Source organism: Trichosurus vulpecula, chromosome 8 (assembly GCF_011100635.1).
Source record: "Trichosurus vulpecula isolate mTriVul1 chromosome 8, mTriVul1.pri, whole genome shotgun sequence".
NCBI classification, from domain to species: Eukaryota; Metazoa; Chordata; class Mammalia; order Diprotodontia; family Phalangeridae; genus Trichosurus; species Trichosurus vulpecula.
Genome location: NC_050580.1, coordinates 248942177 through 248961312, shown reverse-complemented (window position 1 = coordinate 248961312; position 19136 = coordinate 248942177). Strand labels below are relative to the sequence as shown.

The 19136-nt window shown below is 40.2% G+C and overlaps 1 protein-coding gene across 1 annotated transcript in view; it reads left to right on the top strand.

The window, feature by feature from the left end:
* Positions 1 to 7843, top strand: part of KCNK10 (potassium two pore domain channel subfamily K member 10) — a 201153-nt gene extending 193310 nt beyond the window's left edge. The window contains exon 7 of the mRNA XM_036736115.1: positions 7220 to 7843. Within this exon, the coding sequence (XP_036592010.1) occupies positions 7220 to 7843 (624 nt within the window). The remainder of the gene's footprint in view (positions 1 to 7219) is intronic.
* Positions 7844 to 19136: the final 11293 nt, after the last annotated feature.

Genomic DNA, 19136 nt, shown 5'->3' with positions numbered 1-19136 from the left:
AATTTATTGTAAATTTGTGGGGGGTTTTCTTGCATTGAAATTTTGATGATGCAATATTGCCTCATGTAACCATATAGTATTGTAAACAAGTCATTACACACACATGTAACACATATAATCAGGTAATATTGTAAACAAGTCATCACAATGCACGACATGCTTGGTTACCAACACTTGCTTGTTATGACCTGATGGTGGACTTGACCACTGATTGGTTATAACTTGCATTTTGTATATTCATTTGGAAAATAATGTAACACTACAACTTTAACTGTTGTACAACAGGTGAAACATGTACGAATGGTTTTTCAAAAGTTTCTTCTCTTCTCTTCTTTCCTTATGCTTCCACCACTCCCTTATTTTTATTCAATGCCCCCCAATTGCACTCAAGGCTACTCCTCCTCCATTCTTCCAGTGCCCTCTAGGGGGCAGTATCACCCACTTTGGGAATCCAGGGAATAGATGGTCCTTTCCAGTTGGAGGCATATGAGCATATGGAATTTAGGAGGCACAAGTTCTTGTATCCACTGGGCCACTGGCTTGCTGAGTGATTCTTGTGGAATTTCCTTAACCTTCTTGGGTTTCAGTTTTCTCATCTGTTGAATGTTTAGTTTAGACTAGGTGATCACCAAAGGCCTTTCCATCTGCAACAGTCTATGTGTTGATTAGAGGGACAGAGTAAAGAGAAGGGGAGAAAGAGAGAAGGAAGTAAAGAGAAGCCAAACTATAAAAAGCAAAAGGATAGTGGCAACATTAACTAAAAAATTATAAGCCCAACTGTTGCTTTTTCATTTTAAAATTTGATTAATGTCTTGTTTTTAATGTGACTTTCATTTCCTAATACGTTCCTTTCTCTCCTCCCTGCAGAGAGGCATCTCTTAAATGAAAGAGAGAAAAAGGATCCGTAGTCATAAAATTAAATGACACATCATCCAAAACCAACTATTAAATGCAATGTTGCACACCCAGAGTCTCTCACTTCTGCAAAGAATGGCTATTTAATTCCATAAATTAAAATAAAATAAGTAAAAATTTTAAAAAAATAAGGGAAGGAAGTATACTCTCATACATCTTTCTGGGGGACAAACATGGTCATTATATTTTCATAGCATTTAGTTTCAATTTTTTTGTTTCATTCGTTTTGTTGTAGTTATTGTGCATTTCATTTCACTTTATTGGTTCTTCCCATATATCTCTAGCTTTTCCATATTCATCATTTCTTAAAGAATAGTAATATTATAGCATATGCACAGGTTTTGTTTTCTTTTTTTTTTTAAGAGCTATCCCCTGAATCAATAGTCACTTGATTTATTTCTAGTTATTTTCTACTTCAAAACGTGCTGCTATAAATACTTTGGTGCTTTGGAGATTTTTCTTTGAATCATTGGGGGTATGTAGATAACAGTGGGATGGCAGAGTCAAAGAGTATGGGCATTTTAATTCGTTTGTTTTCAGCTGCTCCATTTCTTCCAAGAATAGTACTTTATAGTTAGTTAATCAGTCAATAAACATTTATTAAGCATCAGGCACTGGAGACACAAAAAGAAGCAAGAAGGTCCCTGTCCTCAAGGAGCTACCAATCTAAAGAGGAATACAAACAATCTGTACAAACAAGCTGTATACAGGAAAAATAGGAAATAAATAAGAGAGAAAAGGCAGTAGAATTATGAGGCATTGGAAGAGGCTTCCTAAAATGAGTATTTAGTTATGAGAGATATTATTATTTTCTATTATATTAATAACTCATTATTAAATTGGGATCCAGGCTTTTATTTTTCTGTTTCCTCATTTGGGGCTTAGCCCCTATAAGTCAGTCAGGCAGTCTCTGAAGGACAAGGCTGATAGATAAAATTGCCCAGATCCTCTGAGAATACTCTCCTCCACCCAACTAGGAGACCTTACTTCTGTTTAGAGTGTAAATAGAATCTAATCTAGGAGAATTCCAGTCCCAAAGCACTGAGCTTATGTCCTTGAACAGCACTCCTACTCCCATTGGAGTTTAGGGTAACCCAGCTCATGAAGGAGAAAACCAACCAGAGTAGTCTGGGTAGAGATGGATTCCTTTGTCCAGATTGCTGAAGGCAACTGAGTCTCATGATCAAGCCATGTTCTCAGCAAGGGGAACTGAAGACTTTTATCCCACCTCCTCATTTAAATGTCCACCAATCAGGGTTGATTTCTCCTGTCAGGGGCATTTCCTCTCAAAAAAAATTTAAGGCATTCCATGTTTCTGTTAGGTGTCTTTGGGTGCCCAGAGAAACCACTGACCATCAATTTATTAATTAATAGCTAGGCTGATTAATGAATTGATTATTAATTACCCAGAAATTCTGTCTCTCAGGTTTTTCATTCATCTCAGTTAGGAACCAAGGGAACACAGTAGGTAGAGATGAGGAGGGAGAGCATTCCAGGCATAGGAAACAGCCAGAAAAAATGCTCAGAGCCCAGAAATGAAGGGTCTTATTTATGGAACAGGCAGGAGTCCAGTGTCCCTGAATTGAAGAGTACATAGCGGGGAGTAAGGTATTAGAAGACTGGAAAGGTAAGAGGGGGCTAGTTTATGAAGGGCTTTGAAGGCCAAAGAGAGGATTTTGTATTTGATCCTTGAGGTGATTAGGAGACACTGAAGTTTAGTGAGTAGGGGAGTGATATGGTCAGTCTTGTGCTATAAGAAAATTACTTTCATGACTGAGTGGAGGATGGATTGGACTGGGGAGGAGCTTGAGGTAGGCAGACCCGCCAGCAATCTGTTGCAATAGTCCAGGCATGAGGCAATGAGGGCCTGTACTAGAGTGGTGGAAGTGTCAGAGGAGAGAAGGAAGTATATTTGAGAGATGGTGTAAAGGTGAAATCCACAGGGCTTGGCAATGGCTTGGATATGGAGGGGTGGGGAGGGAGAGAGTGAGAAGCCAAGAATTACACTTAGCTTGCAAGACTGAGAGGATAGTGTTGCCCTGAAAAATAATAGGGAAGGTAAAGTGTGGTGGGTGGGGCAGGATTCAGGGGAAAGATGAGTTAGGTTTTGAACATGTTGAGTTTATGTCTACTGAACATCCAGTTTGAGATATCTGAAAGGCAGTTAGAGATGCAAGATTGGAGGTCACCAGAGAAGCTGGGGCAGGATAGGTAGCTCTGAGAACCATCAGCACAAAGATGTAATTAAATCCTGGGAGTTGATGAGATCACCAACTGAAGTAGTATAGAGGGAGAAGAGAAGAGTGCCCAAGACACAACCCTATTTGACACCTATAGTTAAAAGCCATGATGTGGATGAGGATCCAGCAAAGGAGACAAAGAAGGATGAGATAGATAGGAGGCAAACCAGGAGAATAGTGTCCAAAAAACCTAGAGAGAAGAGATTATCGAGGAGGAGAGGTCAATCAGAAGAGTCAAAAGTGGTAGAGAGGTTGAAGAGAATGGACTTAGCAAATAAGAGGCCACCAGTAACTTTGGAGAGAAGGGTTTTGGTGAAAGGGTAAGGTTGGAAGCCAGATTATAAGGAGTTAAAAAGAAAGTGAGAAGAAAGAAAGTGGTTGTAGAAACTGGTTGTTGATGATTTTTTCAAGGTTAGCCGCAAAGGGCAGAACAGATTTTGGGTGATAGATAGCAGGGATGGAAGGACCCAATTGGTTTTTTTGGGTTTTTTTTCAGGATGGCGGAGGTATGGGCATGTTTGTAGGCAGTAAGAAATGAGCTAGTAGTTGGGGAGAAATTGAAAACAAGTGATAGAGTAAGGAGGAAGACAGGGCGGTCTATTGGAAGAGATGGCATGGAATAAGATTGCTAGATCAAGAGGAGAGGTTAGCCTTGGTAAGGTACTCCTTGGTAAGAAGTAAAGCTAGCTCATCATGTGAATTAGGGGTGAAGGAGGAGGTAGTAACAGAAGGCATAAGAGGGATGTGAGATGAGGAAGAGAGGGAAAGAGGGAACTCAATGAATAGCATAATTTTTTCTAAAATATTGTTTTTCAGTTGAGAGGGTGGAGGAAAGGGGAACTATGAGAGGTCTGAGGAGGGATTACAAGGTTTGGCAGAGCTACGTGGAGAGTAAGTTGATGAGGGAGGTATAGCAAGATTGTTTAGTAGCAGTGAGGGCCAAGTTAAGGTTGTGTAATATAAATCTGTACTGGATTCAAAATGTTTGCGTGATTTTTACTGCTTTGTTTCAATAGCACCTGTGTAGGAGTAAAGAAGGCAAATGATGGGAGTGACCCAAGACTGAGGCTTAGCAGAACGCAATATGTGAAATGATAAAGATTCATAAAGGACTCAAGAGAGAAGAACAATGTAGAGTTGAATTACTTCACCAAGGGATCAAGATGGGGAAAAGAAGAGAGTGGCTAGTGTAGGGGAGATGGCCTGGGAGAGAATTGAAGGGACAAGGGATTAGAGATCATGGTGCAGGTGATGATTAGGGAAGGTGAGAAGCCAGTGGATTATGGTTGAATAAGTGGATTTCAGAAATCTTGAACATATAGGTGGAACATTTGTGGATGATGGTAAGATCAAGCGTATGACAATCTTTATGTGTGGCTAAGGTGGGGTGAAGGAGTAAATCATGGGATATGAGTAGGTTGAATTGGTTGCAGTGTTTGAGTCAATACATGTATGTTGCAGAAGGGCAGGAAGTTGAAGCGGAGAGAAAAATTGTGAGCCATGTACTAAATTCATTTGGGAAGGAAGAAGAGTTACCTGGGAATCTATAGACAACAGCTACCAGGATTTTAATTGAGTGGTAGATATGAATAGCATGAACCTCAAAGGTAGGAGAGATTACCGAATTACAGAAGTAGGGAGAGAACCTAGAAATGGCAAAGGGGAGCAAGAAGTAATCCAACTCCCTTGCTTCCCCCAGTGAGCTGAGGAGAGTGAGTGAAAGTGTAACCAGGACTGGGAGAGGTGGCTGGGGGGCTGTGTCATCAACAGGGAGCTATAGTAGAAGCTATACATAGTAGGCCAATGGTTGTTGAATAAATAAATTCAATTCAAACGCTTATTAGACACCTAATTTGTGCTGAGTTCTTTGGGTGATGCAAAGATTAAATGAGAAATGGCATCTGACTTCATGGAGTTTACAATCTAATAGATGCAAGCATATTCTGATAAATTTAATGCAAAATAAAATGTGATAAGTACATGAGAAGATGAATTCCCCACTTCATTTTTGCTAGCTTTGGGCACAAAGTCTCATTTTCCGGGTTGGCAAAAATAGCTGTATCAATGTCGCTTCAATTTGGAATCCCCAGTTATCTAACAAGATCAGCAGAAACTGCTGCTGGAGAGAGAAAGGGAACTGTATAAATATCGACTTTCTTGTCTGCAAAGATTCATGTTACTTGTGTACTTAAGGAAGCATGTTATTTGTCCCACTGATCAAAGCTCACTAAATTCTAAGGCTTTGTCCTTGTGCATTTGAATCTCACTCTGCTGCTGTACCATGAAGCATCGTAATACAGTTGGAAAAACCACCAGATTTGAAGCCCAAGGACCTGAGTTTGAACCTGGCTCTGTGTCACCTTGGGCAAGTCGTTTTATCTCTCTAAACCTCACAAGTCTTCTGTGTTGTTGTTCAGTCCTTTTCAGTCATGTCTGACTCTTCATAACCCCGTTTGGGGGTTTTGCGGCAAAGATGCTGGAGTGGTTTGCCATCTCTTTCTCCAGTTCATTTTACAGATGAGGAAACTAAGGTAAACAGAGTTAAGTGACTTGCCCAAGGTAATATTGTATATAACAAGGTGTCCATGTTTTATTCCTGTACTAGATTTATTTGAGGTTACTTGAGGCCAAGGATTATGTCTTATCTCAGTTTTATATCTTCCCTCATACCTACCATAGTGCTCTGTGCTCAACAGACACTTAATGTTTATTGAAAGAAAGGACAAATGTGTACCTTTCATTTGTCTAGTACTTTACAGTTTCTGAAGCATTTCTTTATATATTCTCTCATTTGAACTGCATACTAGTCCTATGAGATAAGCACGCCTAGTATATTTATCTTCATTTTATAAATGAAATGGGGCCCAGTTGAGGGTTAAGTGATAGGCCAAGATCGCAGAGATAGAAAGATGTTAAAATAACACAAGTCGACTTTCAATTGTGTCATGCTACTTATAAAATGGGGAGTCCTTGTACTCTGACGAAGGACCTTAGTCATCAGATATGCTGGAAGAACTTCTTTATGGCATGGTCTGATTTACATATGTTACCATAGCATGGACGCCAAGAACGGTGTTACGGTGGATCTCTAATGCACTTTGTATTCATCTCTTGGGAGGCAATCAATGATGATAAGTTGAATCTAATATTTCTAAGAGCTCTTCAGATTTCAACTTCCGTGACTTTATGAACCACGCTAATTACTGACCAAGCAGTTTGAGAGTTTCTGGTTTCATAGAAAGAATATAAATTTCTAAAGTCTTAAAGTTGAAAGGGATCTTGGAGACCATCTAATCCAATCCCTTCATAAGGAAACTGAGGCCTAGAGAGATTCGGGAACTTGCCTACACTTTGCACTTACTAGTTAGTGGCAGAGCAACTGTTAGAACCCAATTATCCTGACCTTCTCATATAGTAGTTTGAAATCATAATTTATTCTCCCTTATCTTATAATTTCATCTTGGCTCTGATAGTAACTGTAGGACCAGGAGGAAGTTACTTGGCTATTCTGAGTCTCAGTTTCCTCATCTATAAAATATGAAAACCATGCTTTCCTGCCTACCTTATACTTTGCTTGTGGGGAATGTGCACTGTAAATCTTCAAGTGTTTTATAAATATGAACTACTGCGTGTATTACTACCTGCCCTCGTTCACTCGCTCATTCACTCCGAAAGAGTATATTAAGTGCCTCATGTATACAAGCATTGTATGAAGTGTTGTGACTACCAAGGTAAAAATTAAAAACAATCCCTGCCCTCAAGGAACTTATATTCTACCTCTTGGCAGTGTTATTTGGAAAGAGTTTTGTAAACTTTAAGACACTATTGAAGCACCACAAAAGGACCATTGCAACTATATAAATGTGTTATTATCATTGTTATTATGGTTAATTTCTCTAACTTGGTATATGTCCAATTCTCCATTTGTAAAATTGAAACACCCCTCACATTCTTCATGGGAAGACAGCAGATGTGAAGCCAGTGTCCTAGAAAGAAGGGTTAGATGTGTAATTAGAATAAAGCTTTCTTTCACTCATGGCATCTTGAATTTTGTTTTTGTCCAGGTTGGCGAAATCAAAGCCCATGCAGCTGAGTGGAAAGCCAATGTGACAGCTGAGTTCAGGGAGACCCGAAGACGGCTGAGTGTGGAGATCCATGACAAGCTTCAGCGGGCAGCCACAATCCGGAGCATGGAACGCCGGCGGTTGGGCCTGGATCAGAGGGCTCACTCCCTGGACATGCTATCTCCTGAGAAGCGCTCAGTCTTCGCTGCACTGGAGACCGGGCGCTTCAAAGCCTCATCTCAGGAAAGCATCAATAACAGACCCAACAACTTACGCCTAAAGGGGTCAGAGCATCTGAACAAACACGGGCAGGGAGCATCTGAGGACAACATTATCAACAAGTTTGGGTCTTCTTCTTCCAAGCTCACCAAGAGGAAAAACAAAGACCTTAAAAAGAGTGTCCCAGAGGATGTTCAGAAAATTTACAAGACCTTCCGGAATTACTCCCTGGATGAGGAGAAAAAAGAAGAAGATTCGGAAAAAATGTGCAACTCAGACAATTCGAGCACGGCCATTTTGACTAACTGTACCCAACAGTACTCGGAGATGGAGAATGGTGTGATACCTTCTGAGACCAAAGAAAGGGAACACGAAAACAAATCATTACTTGAAGACAGAAATTAAATGTAATGTGATGTTAGTGTTTTTATATACATATTGAGACATGTGCCTTATACGAACTTCTTTAATTAGTCCGAATTACATAGCATTGAAGAATATTTCACTGTGCCATAAATGACTGAAAGCTGGCTCTGCCAAAATGAATCAAAGTACAGCACTTCAAATAGTGACAGTAGAACACACACCGGGAGTTTGAACAAGTAGGTTACCATGGTGAAATGTTAAGGGAGAGAGTTACCATGGCAATACAGCTGGAAGGTTACCACCCTGGCGTAATAGTTGGGGGAAAAAAGGGCAGCTATTTTTTAGACCAGCCTTTTGAAAGAAAAAAAAAGGTGAGAATTATGTATCTTATCAGTGGAGTCTGGTTTCTTGAACATCTTGTATGTTTCCTGAATATACATAGCAATATGTATACACATAGGAAAAGGGGAAATGATTGGGGTGAACTGGTAACTTATTAGAAATTCATTTTACATTTTGGCAAGTGCTCTGAGCTTGATTTTTTTTTAAAAAAAAAATCATCTAATGCATAGTCTTTCTAAACTCCAAAAGAATGTCCATGGAACCTGAGACCAGCTGGATATTGGAAGCAGATCAGAGCAAATGTGTTAAAAGGTGCAATTACTTTTCTCATTAAAAAAGAAAGAAAAGAACAACAAAAAACATCACACTGTGGATTTCACCTTAACCAATGACAAAAAATATACTGAATTTCTTTTTTTTTCTCTGAGGGGTAGCCCAGATGAACTGGATAACATAGGCAAAAACTCAGCTTCAACTATGTATTGTTCAATGGCAAACCTTGTGTTTTCCTTAATGTGTCCAATGTCAGGCAAACTGGTTTTAAATTCTCCCTTTTCACGCTTTCTGGCAGAACTTTGCTTTTAATGGGGGCAGACAAAGGGGTTGGGGGTGGGGTGGGAAGCTACTGCCTTGCATGTTGTCAGCATCTTGCTGTTGACTATAGCTGAATATGACTTTTTACAAAAACTGATATCATCCATTTCTGATACCTAGAGATAGATGAGGACCATGCATCATTAGCATCTCAGGGCTCTCTGTCACTTTTGGGAGGAGTGGGGTGGAGATGTGAGATCCAACCCTGATGTCTCCAAACAAGGCGAAAACCTGTCCATCAACCAAATGTAGTCAATTAAGAACAACATGTTTTAAGTGCTTAGAGTTTAAGTGCCGTTAATACCATTCATTATATTTTGTTATCCATCAAAGAAGTGGTTTTTTTAACTTTTAAATTTGGACTTTCCTTCCTTTCTGAAGAGTTCTGTTTTTTTCCTCCCTTTCTCTCTCATTATCTCAAACTTTCTTCCCCAGAACCTGAACCTGGACTTGGTTGGTGATGTCAAGCCAAATGATGAACAAATAACCAAAATGTGATGTTGTTGAATGTTTCACGAGCGCCTGGGGTAGGGGAAGGAAATAGTGGCCCACCTAGTGTCTTGAGACAACCACTTAAATCAATTTTTGCTATCAATAAGGAAATGCTAGTGAGTTTGAGGTCCCAGCACTGTTTGCACTTCAGTCTTTTCTATTGTCTTTTGTCAACTTTCTATACTCAAAATTAAGTAGATTTGATTGCATGCTCTTGCTGATCCTCTAATCTTTGAGAAGATCAAACAAGGATTCTTTGTTAAAATTTCCCTGATTCAATTCAATTCCATTCATTGCCTTGGGGATGTGTGATCAGTTAACCCAGGAGGATGATTTTCCATAGGATCATACTACTAGAAGGGACCTTTAGGCATGATCTAGTCCATCTCCTGGCTTTTAGGCCAGGGACACAATTACAATATTCCTGCCCAATGGGTATCTGTCTGGTAAGATTTTCCAGGGTGGAAATCTCCCTGACTACTTTGGCTGGTCAGATGTAACACATACAATGGGTTTCCCTTCTCCAAACTTAGTGTTACCTTTCTCCAAACTTGCCTACCCTGTTCTTTAGGCTCCATTTCCCTTGGTTATATGGTTGAGCTATGGGAGAAGCTTCTGGGCCTTTTGAGAATGGTTATGAACCAAGTGGCCCTATCTGCCCCAGATAGGATTATGGTCAGCCCAAATAAATGTCTAAATTAACAGGATTTTGACCCAAAAAACCCTTTATCTGTACAATGGCAACACTGTGTAGTTGTACATAAAGTTATGCTAGAGTTTCTTCCTACACCATTTTAAGATGGACTTGCAATTCTAATTCATAAGTTTACATTAAGCCCAGGGGAAGTTTCCGGATAAAAGGTTTCCTGAATCATTATCCTTATCAATGGGTTTCACACTTGCTTAAGTTCCTAACCAGTCTAAATTCTGGATCCTTGGTAATGGCCCTTTCTCTATTCGACTGACCCCCAAACTGCAACATTCTGGAGGTTTCTTCTGCCTTTCTCTGAAGGCAAGCCTTAGTCTGGGAGGGCAGCCTGGGACATAATTATCCTTATGTGCCTCTAGCTACCAAGATTTGTGGTAGTGACAAGGTAGAGTCTGGCAGCAGGAAAGATACAAGAGAGAAGCACAAAGACAGCATTTGAGGCTAAACATGGAACGTGGCAATGCTAACCCTGTGTAGGTCCAGCCTAACATATTTTATCCCAAATTCCAGAATGTAGATTTTATCTTCTTAAAATGCTGTATATATTACCCACCTGATTGTTAAAATATTATATGGACATGCTATCATGCACTTTATTGTTCATCTTGCAGAAAACATAATATGTGGAAGGAACAAAAGAATACAAAATAGAAAACTGCATTTTGCACCAAATGAAACATGTACATTTGCTGGAGTACTAAATATAAACTTTTCTAACTACATCAGATCCCAAATAACTGCAGTTACCAATACAGCAATGGGAAAAAAAAGTGCACACACATATGTATATATATATGTATGTATATATATATATATACATATAAAATTTCCTCCATATATAAAGTAATCCTCAGATATAAATGCCTGGAAAAGAAAGAATCAAGATAAGTCCTACAGTATAGAGAGATTCAATAAGATTACATATCAAAGAGCTTTGTGAGACCTAAAGCCCTCTGCAAGTTTTAGATTTTCTGAGATTGAAAACAAAATAAGGGGCTTAATCTCTTTCCCTTTTACACAAGATAACACTTTAGCCAAAGTACATGTAACATTTCTTTGGGGGGATTGGGAGTGGGGCAAGGAGGCAGTAGATGAAGGATGATTTCTTTTCAAGACCAGGCTAAATTGTGCACAATGACCAAAGTCACTGTATGGTTGCACCCCAAAACTAACCCCCAAAAGAGACATTTCTTTAAGCTACAGACTTTGATTAAGCACATGCTTAGACTTGCCAACCACAAAGTGATTTTTGCTTCCTCTTTTATTTGAGTGTTAGACTCTTCCAACATCGCTGGGTCCTGTAAGGAGCAGGCAGAAGACAAAAGTGATTTCTCAGTACATCCACTGGCATATTCCTTAGCAGATGAACTGAGTATTCATGGCAGTTTTGAGAAGATGTATTTTGGGAATGGGGGAGAAGATGGCATGGATGACCTCACTGACTGAATAAATGATATTAGAGAAATATAGTAGGAAGATCCCTGAACGTGGCAGTCAAGGGACTTGGGCCCTGACTCTGTCCCTAGTCAGCTTACGTAGCCCTGAGCAAGTTACTTACTTCTTTATGCTTAGTGTTTTCACCTGTAAGATAAGGAGGTTGGACTAAAAGATGCTCCCTAAGGTCTCTTCTAGTCATATGACTCTATGAAGGAAACTTCCCTGGCCTCCTACCAATCAATCAGTAAACATTTATTAAATGCCTACGGTGTTCCAGGCGGTGTGATAAATGCTGGGGATACAAAAAGAAGCAAAAGACAGTCCCTGCCCTCAAGGACCTCACAGTCTAACCTAACTCATGAATCATACTGCTCTGATCTGGAAATATTCGTTGATTCTGATGTTTTCCATGATCTTAAGAATTCATTTCCTAACTTTCATGACTTTTTATATGGCGCATGGATGGAAACCACCCCTGTATGTGGGAGGCCAGACTGGAAATAAAGATTATGTCCTCCCTTGGGCTAAAAGGAGACAGTAGTCAGATGATTTCATGCCACTTGACATATGTTTGCTTGGATTTGAACTGAGACATTTGACCTTGAGCTCACTAGCAGCACAATGAATGGAAAGTTCAGTTCAAAACTACAGTTAATTTGTGTATTATAAACACACTCAAATTTAGGCATAGAAATACACACAAAGGAGTGGCCCACACTGAATACCATGGAATGTAATGCCATGGAGAAAGTATTGGCCAATATTTCTTTATTTGTGGCCTTTCAAATCCCCCTTCCTTTCTTCTGAGACGGCATTCATTCCTGTCTAAATCAGTGCAACTCATCTATTTATCTGTGTTTGGTTTCTAGTATTAATGGTGCTGTGGATGGAGGTTGGATCGCTGCACCACTCAACACATCAACTAAAAATCTAAGTATCTTAGACTTCTTCATGTACCACACATTTCCTAACCATAGGATAAGGCTATGTACAAGAATGAAAAAAAGTTCACTTGCAAAAAGCGAAACAAGGAAAAAGGTGAACTATACTTCTAATGCTCTTTGCACATGGCCATTGACATATCACTCCTTCTCACTACTATGATTGCCGCAAATAAGAAATGACAAATATTGGGGCAGTATGAGTGAAGTTGCTCTTGGCGCAATGTTGGAGTCTATCAGCAACAGCCTTAAATTGGAAAAATGCTAAATCTCTGACCAAGAGGTCACTTTAATCTGACTTCACAGATATTAACTCTGCTTGTGGTAACTAGAGAATCATATGCACTTAACATGATTGTAAATAAAGCTGTGCACACATTTCATTGGGAAACATGTAATCAGTCCTTGCACAGGAAACTGATTGTGTTGTCCTTCACCCAAATGATACATTTCCCTTTAAATCTTGGTCCTCCCATGTCAGTATGAAAGTCACATATCAGCGTTGTAGTCTTAGGATAAATAATAGATGCTTCTAATTTGACTGAAAGTGAGTGTCCTTTTCACAGGTGCCTAAGAGAGTTGGAATATACTTTCCAGACTGGGTTCCTAAATCAGAAATCTCAAACAGGTCTCTGTGCATTTTTTTTTTGGAAAGACATCACACTCCATCTCCAACAGTGGACCCATGCTGCAGGGGGTGACTGCGAAACCTCTCCTTTGCTCTAACAGCTGTGTGTCTAAAGAGAGGCAGTGCATTGGTGCCTAAAAGTGATATGCAAACCAAACATACCAGCCTTCAGTCCTTTACTTAATGAGCTTAACTCCCAGAGCCACATGAAAGATTATCAAATGATGGTGATGATGTTCAAACCATGCGTGGAAATGTTTTACATATTTTTTTCTCTCTGTAGGATTTCATGGTGCTTTAAAAAGGCATTTACAGAAAAGGGAGGATTTCATAATGTTATTAGGAAGAACATAAAGCAAATTCGCTTGTAACATTTCAATAAGCTGTGCTGCTATTGTCTTTCTCCGATGATGTAATTTTTTTCGATGATGGAAAAAATATTGCAACAAAGACCTTCTGCCTTCTCTGTTGTCCTTTCTCCCCATAATGCCTAGTGTCCATGCATGGCTGGGGTTGGGAGCTTTTCTTCTTACATGAAGCCACAGAAAGAGAAAGCATTTACCAAGAGCTTACTATCTGCCACATACTGTGCTAATGGAGAATAACATAATGAAGATGCTTTTATTGATGGGCTTTAATACTTTCTGGTTACACAAATTTTCTCCTTTTTTCCTTTCTTTCAATCAAATAATATCTTTCCTACTCAGTAAGAAACAGCAACAGATCACTGTTCATGAACACTCATGGGAGCGATTATCATGGTCACTGGGCGGGGGGAGGTTGGATCTTCTGATTCAGTTCGGTTTTAAAAAGTTAAGCACCTACAATGTGTAAAATGTTGTGCTGGGCCTAGGGTCTCCAAAAGCAAGAATAAGTCAATCCCTGTCTTCAATAAGTTTGCATTATACTAGAGAGACAAACTATACAGACAGGTAAGTCAGCACAAGATAATTTTAGGAGGAGGAGAAAAGAACATATAACTGACCAGTTGGGGTAGGAGCTATGGTGATCATGGGAGATGGTACCTGAGCTGAACTTCAAAAGAAGCTGGGATTCAAGGTATGGGGGTCATCCTCTGCAAAGATTCAGAGGCAGATGATGAAATATGACGTTCAGGGAACAGCTGATAGGCTGGCTTAAGTGGTGTGTAGAGTTTGTGAAGTGGTAGTGGTGTTGATCATGTGAAATAAAGGCAGATAGGAGCCAGATTGTGGAGGGATTTAAATACCAATTTGAGGATTTGTATTTTCTCATGGAGGCAATAGGAAGCCATAGAAGCCTTTCCATTGAGGGAGTGCTGTGGGCAGATGTGTCTCAGAGATATGACTATTCGTTTGGAAGATACATTGGATCTGGGTAAGATCCTTGTGTTGCTCGGTCACAGGATGGAACCAAGGAACCAATGAGTTAATGGGAGGATCATGACCACCGATGAGCTCCAGCTCTAAACTTACGGAGACTGAGGTTGTGGGTCGGCAGAACCGGTTTTCTGTAATGGAGGAGAGGAGAATAAACATGTATTTGGCACCTACTACGTGCCAGGCACTGTGTTAATGGCTTGACAAATATCTCATTTGATCTCCACAGCAACCTTGTGAGGGAGATGCTATTATCTCCTCATCTTGCAGTTGAGGAAACTGAGGGCAAATGACTTGCCCAGGATCACCTAGCTAGTCAGTTTCTGAGACTGGATTTTCACTCAGGTCTTTTTGACTCATGTCCCAGGGCTCTAGCCACTTTACCACCCAGGTGTTTGTAATTATCATCTACAGGTGATTCTGTAACAGCTAGGGAGAGTTACTACCAAATTGTCAATGGATAGGGCTTTCCGATTTGACTTTGGGTGGTTCATTCAGGTATTCCACTTGTGGGGGCAGTTGGTCCAGGAGTTGCAAGTCCTGTTGGCATAACTGGGGTCCCAACAAAACCACCCTATTCGAGTCATCATGGTGGCCTTTCCTGGTGCTGGCCACCATGCCCTTCTATTACATTTCAGGTGGAATGGGAGAAGGCATTTGCCTTCACAGTAATGCAATTCTTCAAGGAAGAATTCTAGAACATATAATTAAAAGGATAGTAAACATCTAGAAAAGGAAGTGATTGCAAAGATCCAGCATAGTTTCATTAAGCACAGGCCATGGCAAATGAATTTCATTTCTTTTTTTGAGAGAGTTATTGGACTAGAGATCAGAAAACAGAATGAAACAGTTCCTGAATGTCTCATAATTAAGCACGCAGTTTTGCTATGGATTAGTTGGGTGGGCAGAGATAATCAGTATTCCTGGTCTGAGAAGAATTTAAATGTATCAGTAGAATGTAAACCCCTTAAAGGCAAGGACCAATTTTTCATTTTGTCTTTGTCTTTTCAGCACCTGGCACAATGCCCAGCATGTGGCAGGATCATTGGAGTATAGATTTAGAGCTAGATGGGATCTTAGAAGCTGGCTGTATCAATCCCTTCATTTAACAAATGATAAAAGTGAGGCCCATAGGGGCTAAATGGTTTGCCCAAGGTCAGTAACAGAAGTGGAATTTGAACTAGGCTTTCTAACTGTAAAGCCAGTGAGCTTAATGGACTTTGTAAATATTTGTTTAATTGAATTGAGTTCCTGGGAATATTTGGTTATTCACCAATGAAAAGATACAGTAGCTGTGTTAGGTTTCTGATAACAGGGACATGTGCTGCTCAAAAAACTCACCGAATTCTGGCATACTTGGATAGGAAAATCAGCTCCTTTATGAAATATTCAGTCACAGAATTACAGAATATTAGAACAGGAAGGGACCTAAAAGATCCACTAGGTCAACTCCTTTATTTTTCCAATGAAGAAACCAAGGACCAAAGAGGAGAAGGAACTTACTCATGGTTCCACAACAGAAGAGCTAGGACTCCAATATAAATCCATTGACTTCAAAACCAATGCCTTTCCAATACAAACACAGCACCTGCCTCAAAAGCAGCCTCAGGGAGAAACAGAAGGGTTGTTTGGTGGGGACATTTTAACATCAAAAATCTATAAGAGCTTATAAACATGATTTTTCATCTGGGTCACCTGTGTGAGGAATGTCCCCCAAATCATCAGGATCTGCCAGCTGGGGAAAAGGCAGTAACTGAATGGGTGAGGTGGAATGAGAGCATTTCTGGATGTCTCAGAAGGCTCTTGTGAGATCCTTTCCTCAAGCACATGCTCATGATTAATAGCAATTAACAGGGTCTAAAGAAGGTGACTCTCTTGTAGAAAAAAAAAAGAACATGGTCCATGCTGTGATTGAAGGTGATAACTAGAATGCAGTGCCAGGGCAAGCCAGAGATGATGGCAGTAACTAAGTCTCAAGCATCAGGCAAGAATTCTGAAAGACATTATCTCAGTGCTCCAAGTTGGGACTAAGTTAATATAGAGTTGGTCTGAGGGAAAAACAAACAAAAAACATTACAAAGAGAGCAACACTAGGCTTTGGCACATGATTCTGGGTTTTACACATCTCTGACCAACAAATCAGTCAACCAACAAGCATTTATTATGTACTTAACTATGCTCTAGATACTGGGCTAAGTGTTGGGCATGCAAAGAAAAAGCAAAACTAATCCCTTTCCTCAAGAAACTTACATTCTAATGGGGGAGACTACATAGTTGTAAGATCATGACATCATTCTTTTACTTCATTCGATCTTAAGATCATAGTTGGAAGGCACTTTAGAATTCCTTCATTAAACAAATTATTTGCCCAAGGTCACACAGATAGTAAATGATGGTGACATTATGTGAGCCACGTCCCCTACTCTCTTTGATGCATTAGCATCACTAAAAGTCTAGATGGCTGCTTTTAAGAGAACTCTATTAATACCAGGCCCATCATAGCCATGTTTCTGCTATGGCACCCTTCTCCACTTAAGGCCCACATGGGAGCCAAGAGGAGGAAAGAAAAGTCAAGTTGTCAGGGAATTGCTCTCTCCATATCTGACCAAGGCTCCTGATCTCACAAGATAGAATGGAAGATGTCAAGATGACATTTGCCAGTCATGGGTATCATTGCCCTCACCCTGGTGTTGATGGGTTCTAGGTAAAGGTGTGCCAATAAATGTTTAACGACTGACTCTCCAAAAGAGATGTGCACAGCACAACACACTTTTAAGTTTAGTTTGCATTAACATTTTCTTGATCACTTTCATAAGCCTAGACAATCAATAAAACAATAAATCAAACCTTATTAATTTGCAGTATTTGCTGAGTTCAGAGGTATAAATGTTCACACTGAAAATTTGACAATTGACTCTCCAAAGAAGGTTAGAGCTGGCTGCAGCACATCCCTGGTTGTAGGGTATATCAAATGTGTTCAAGGGTCATAAGCACTCATAGATCCTGGGACATCAGGTTGCTATGGAGTGTTCTTTTCTAGTTTGCTGGAGGATTCCATTTCAACAGAAGGTGGTAAACTGACTATGGAGGAGAGACTGCTAGCAGAAAGTAGGTCACATGAATTGAAAAACGCACACATAGTCTGGGGATGGGCATAGCTGTACTAGCATATACCCATGTGTTGCTTTGGACAGGAGGGTGGGGAATTGAACCTTTTCAGGACAAAATTGGGCCTTTGGGGCAGCCTGTACACAGAGGCCAGTTTTAATAGGTTCCCTGTAGGTGTGTACCTCAAGCATGCCTACAGAATTACAAGGTGCAAAATATCTTTAAAATAGAAGGTACTAATTGTGCAGGACTGACCATGTTATGTCCCTATTCAATAAACTCCAGTGGCTCCTTATTACCTCCAGGATCAAATATAAGTCCACTGTTTGATGTTTAAAACCCTTCATAATCTAACCCTTTCCCATTTTTCTACTTTTTTTTATTTCTGACTCTCTTCCATGGCATTGTCTTGCTTGCTATTCTTTAAACACAATATGAAGGGATTTCCAAGGGTATGGGTGGTGGTAATGCTCCCTGGAATGCTATGGGGATGGCTGGGAAGTGGCATTGAAGTCTAGTTTCCAGGGAGATAAGGTAAAAAAGCTCACCTTTCAAACCCAAGGAGTTCCAGGGATAAAATCCAATGTGACTGGTGGTGGTGGTTGCAAGTGGGGTGGGGTGGGGAGGAAAGGATTAGGATGATGGTCCGAGTGTAGCCAGCATGATGAAGAGATAGTTGGGAATGGTGGTCATCTAGCCTCTGCTTGGAGACTTCCAGTGATGAGTAAGTCATTACCTCCCACTTTTTAATAGTTGTATTTCAGAGTTTTTCTTTATGTTGAGAAGAAATTTACCTTCATGGAATTCTCCCCTTCTGTAACAACAATGTTACTAGCAGTTGCTATGGAGGTGAAAGACCAATAACACCAGCACACAGGAGGGCTGCTAGCACAGGTTCTTTGATCTGATTTTCTAGGGAAAGCAATTTTAAGGAGTTTACAATCTCACTTTAATTAAACATACATATATCATTCACTTAGTCCAGGGGAAAAAGTCAGCACCCTGAACTTCGGAGAAAATACAAACAGAAATTACAAGCAGAAATCATATAAACAGAGTAAATAACACAAATCAGCAGACAGGACTTCTAGCTGTCTGTCCATAGTAATACATACATAGTTACCAGAGAGAGAAACATCAACATCTGGATTTTCAAAGCGGGCGGTGCTCCTTAAGGGCTAAGAGTCTCCACACCAACACTCTTTCAATGAATGTGCCCCCAAAAGCAAAAAGCTAACCTCCGAGTATATACATAATTCTTCAGGGTCAGAGGGCATCACAACCATGTGACTCAAACCCATGTGAACTAGGCTTTCTTGTGATTTAAGCAGGTCATCAAAGACTCTCCATTCAATCAAAGACTCTTTATTTATTTATTTATTGGAAGGGCAATTGGGGTTAAGTAACTTGCCCAAAGTCACACAGCTAGTAAGTATGTTGAGTGTCTTAGGCCTCATTTGAACTCAGGTCCTCTCAACTCCAGGGCAGGTGCTCTACTCACCTAGCTGCCCCCAATCAAAGACTCTTGATTGAAACAAAGGCAAGACTCAAAGGCACTTGATTGCCTTAGTGCTGAGAAGCACTCCAAAATGAAAGACAATAAAAAGTCTCACTTTGCTTGCCATTACACCTTCCTACCCCCATTGTCCTTCATCCTGTCCTTTTGAACCACCCCCTCCCCTCCAATCTAATCTGTCTTCTATGGGATGTCATTCCCTTTCTG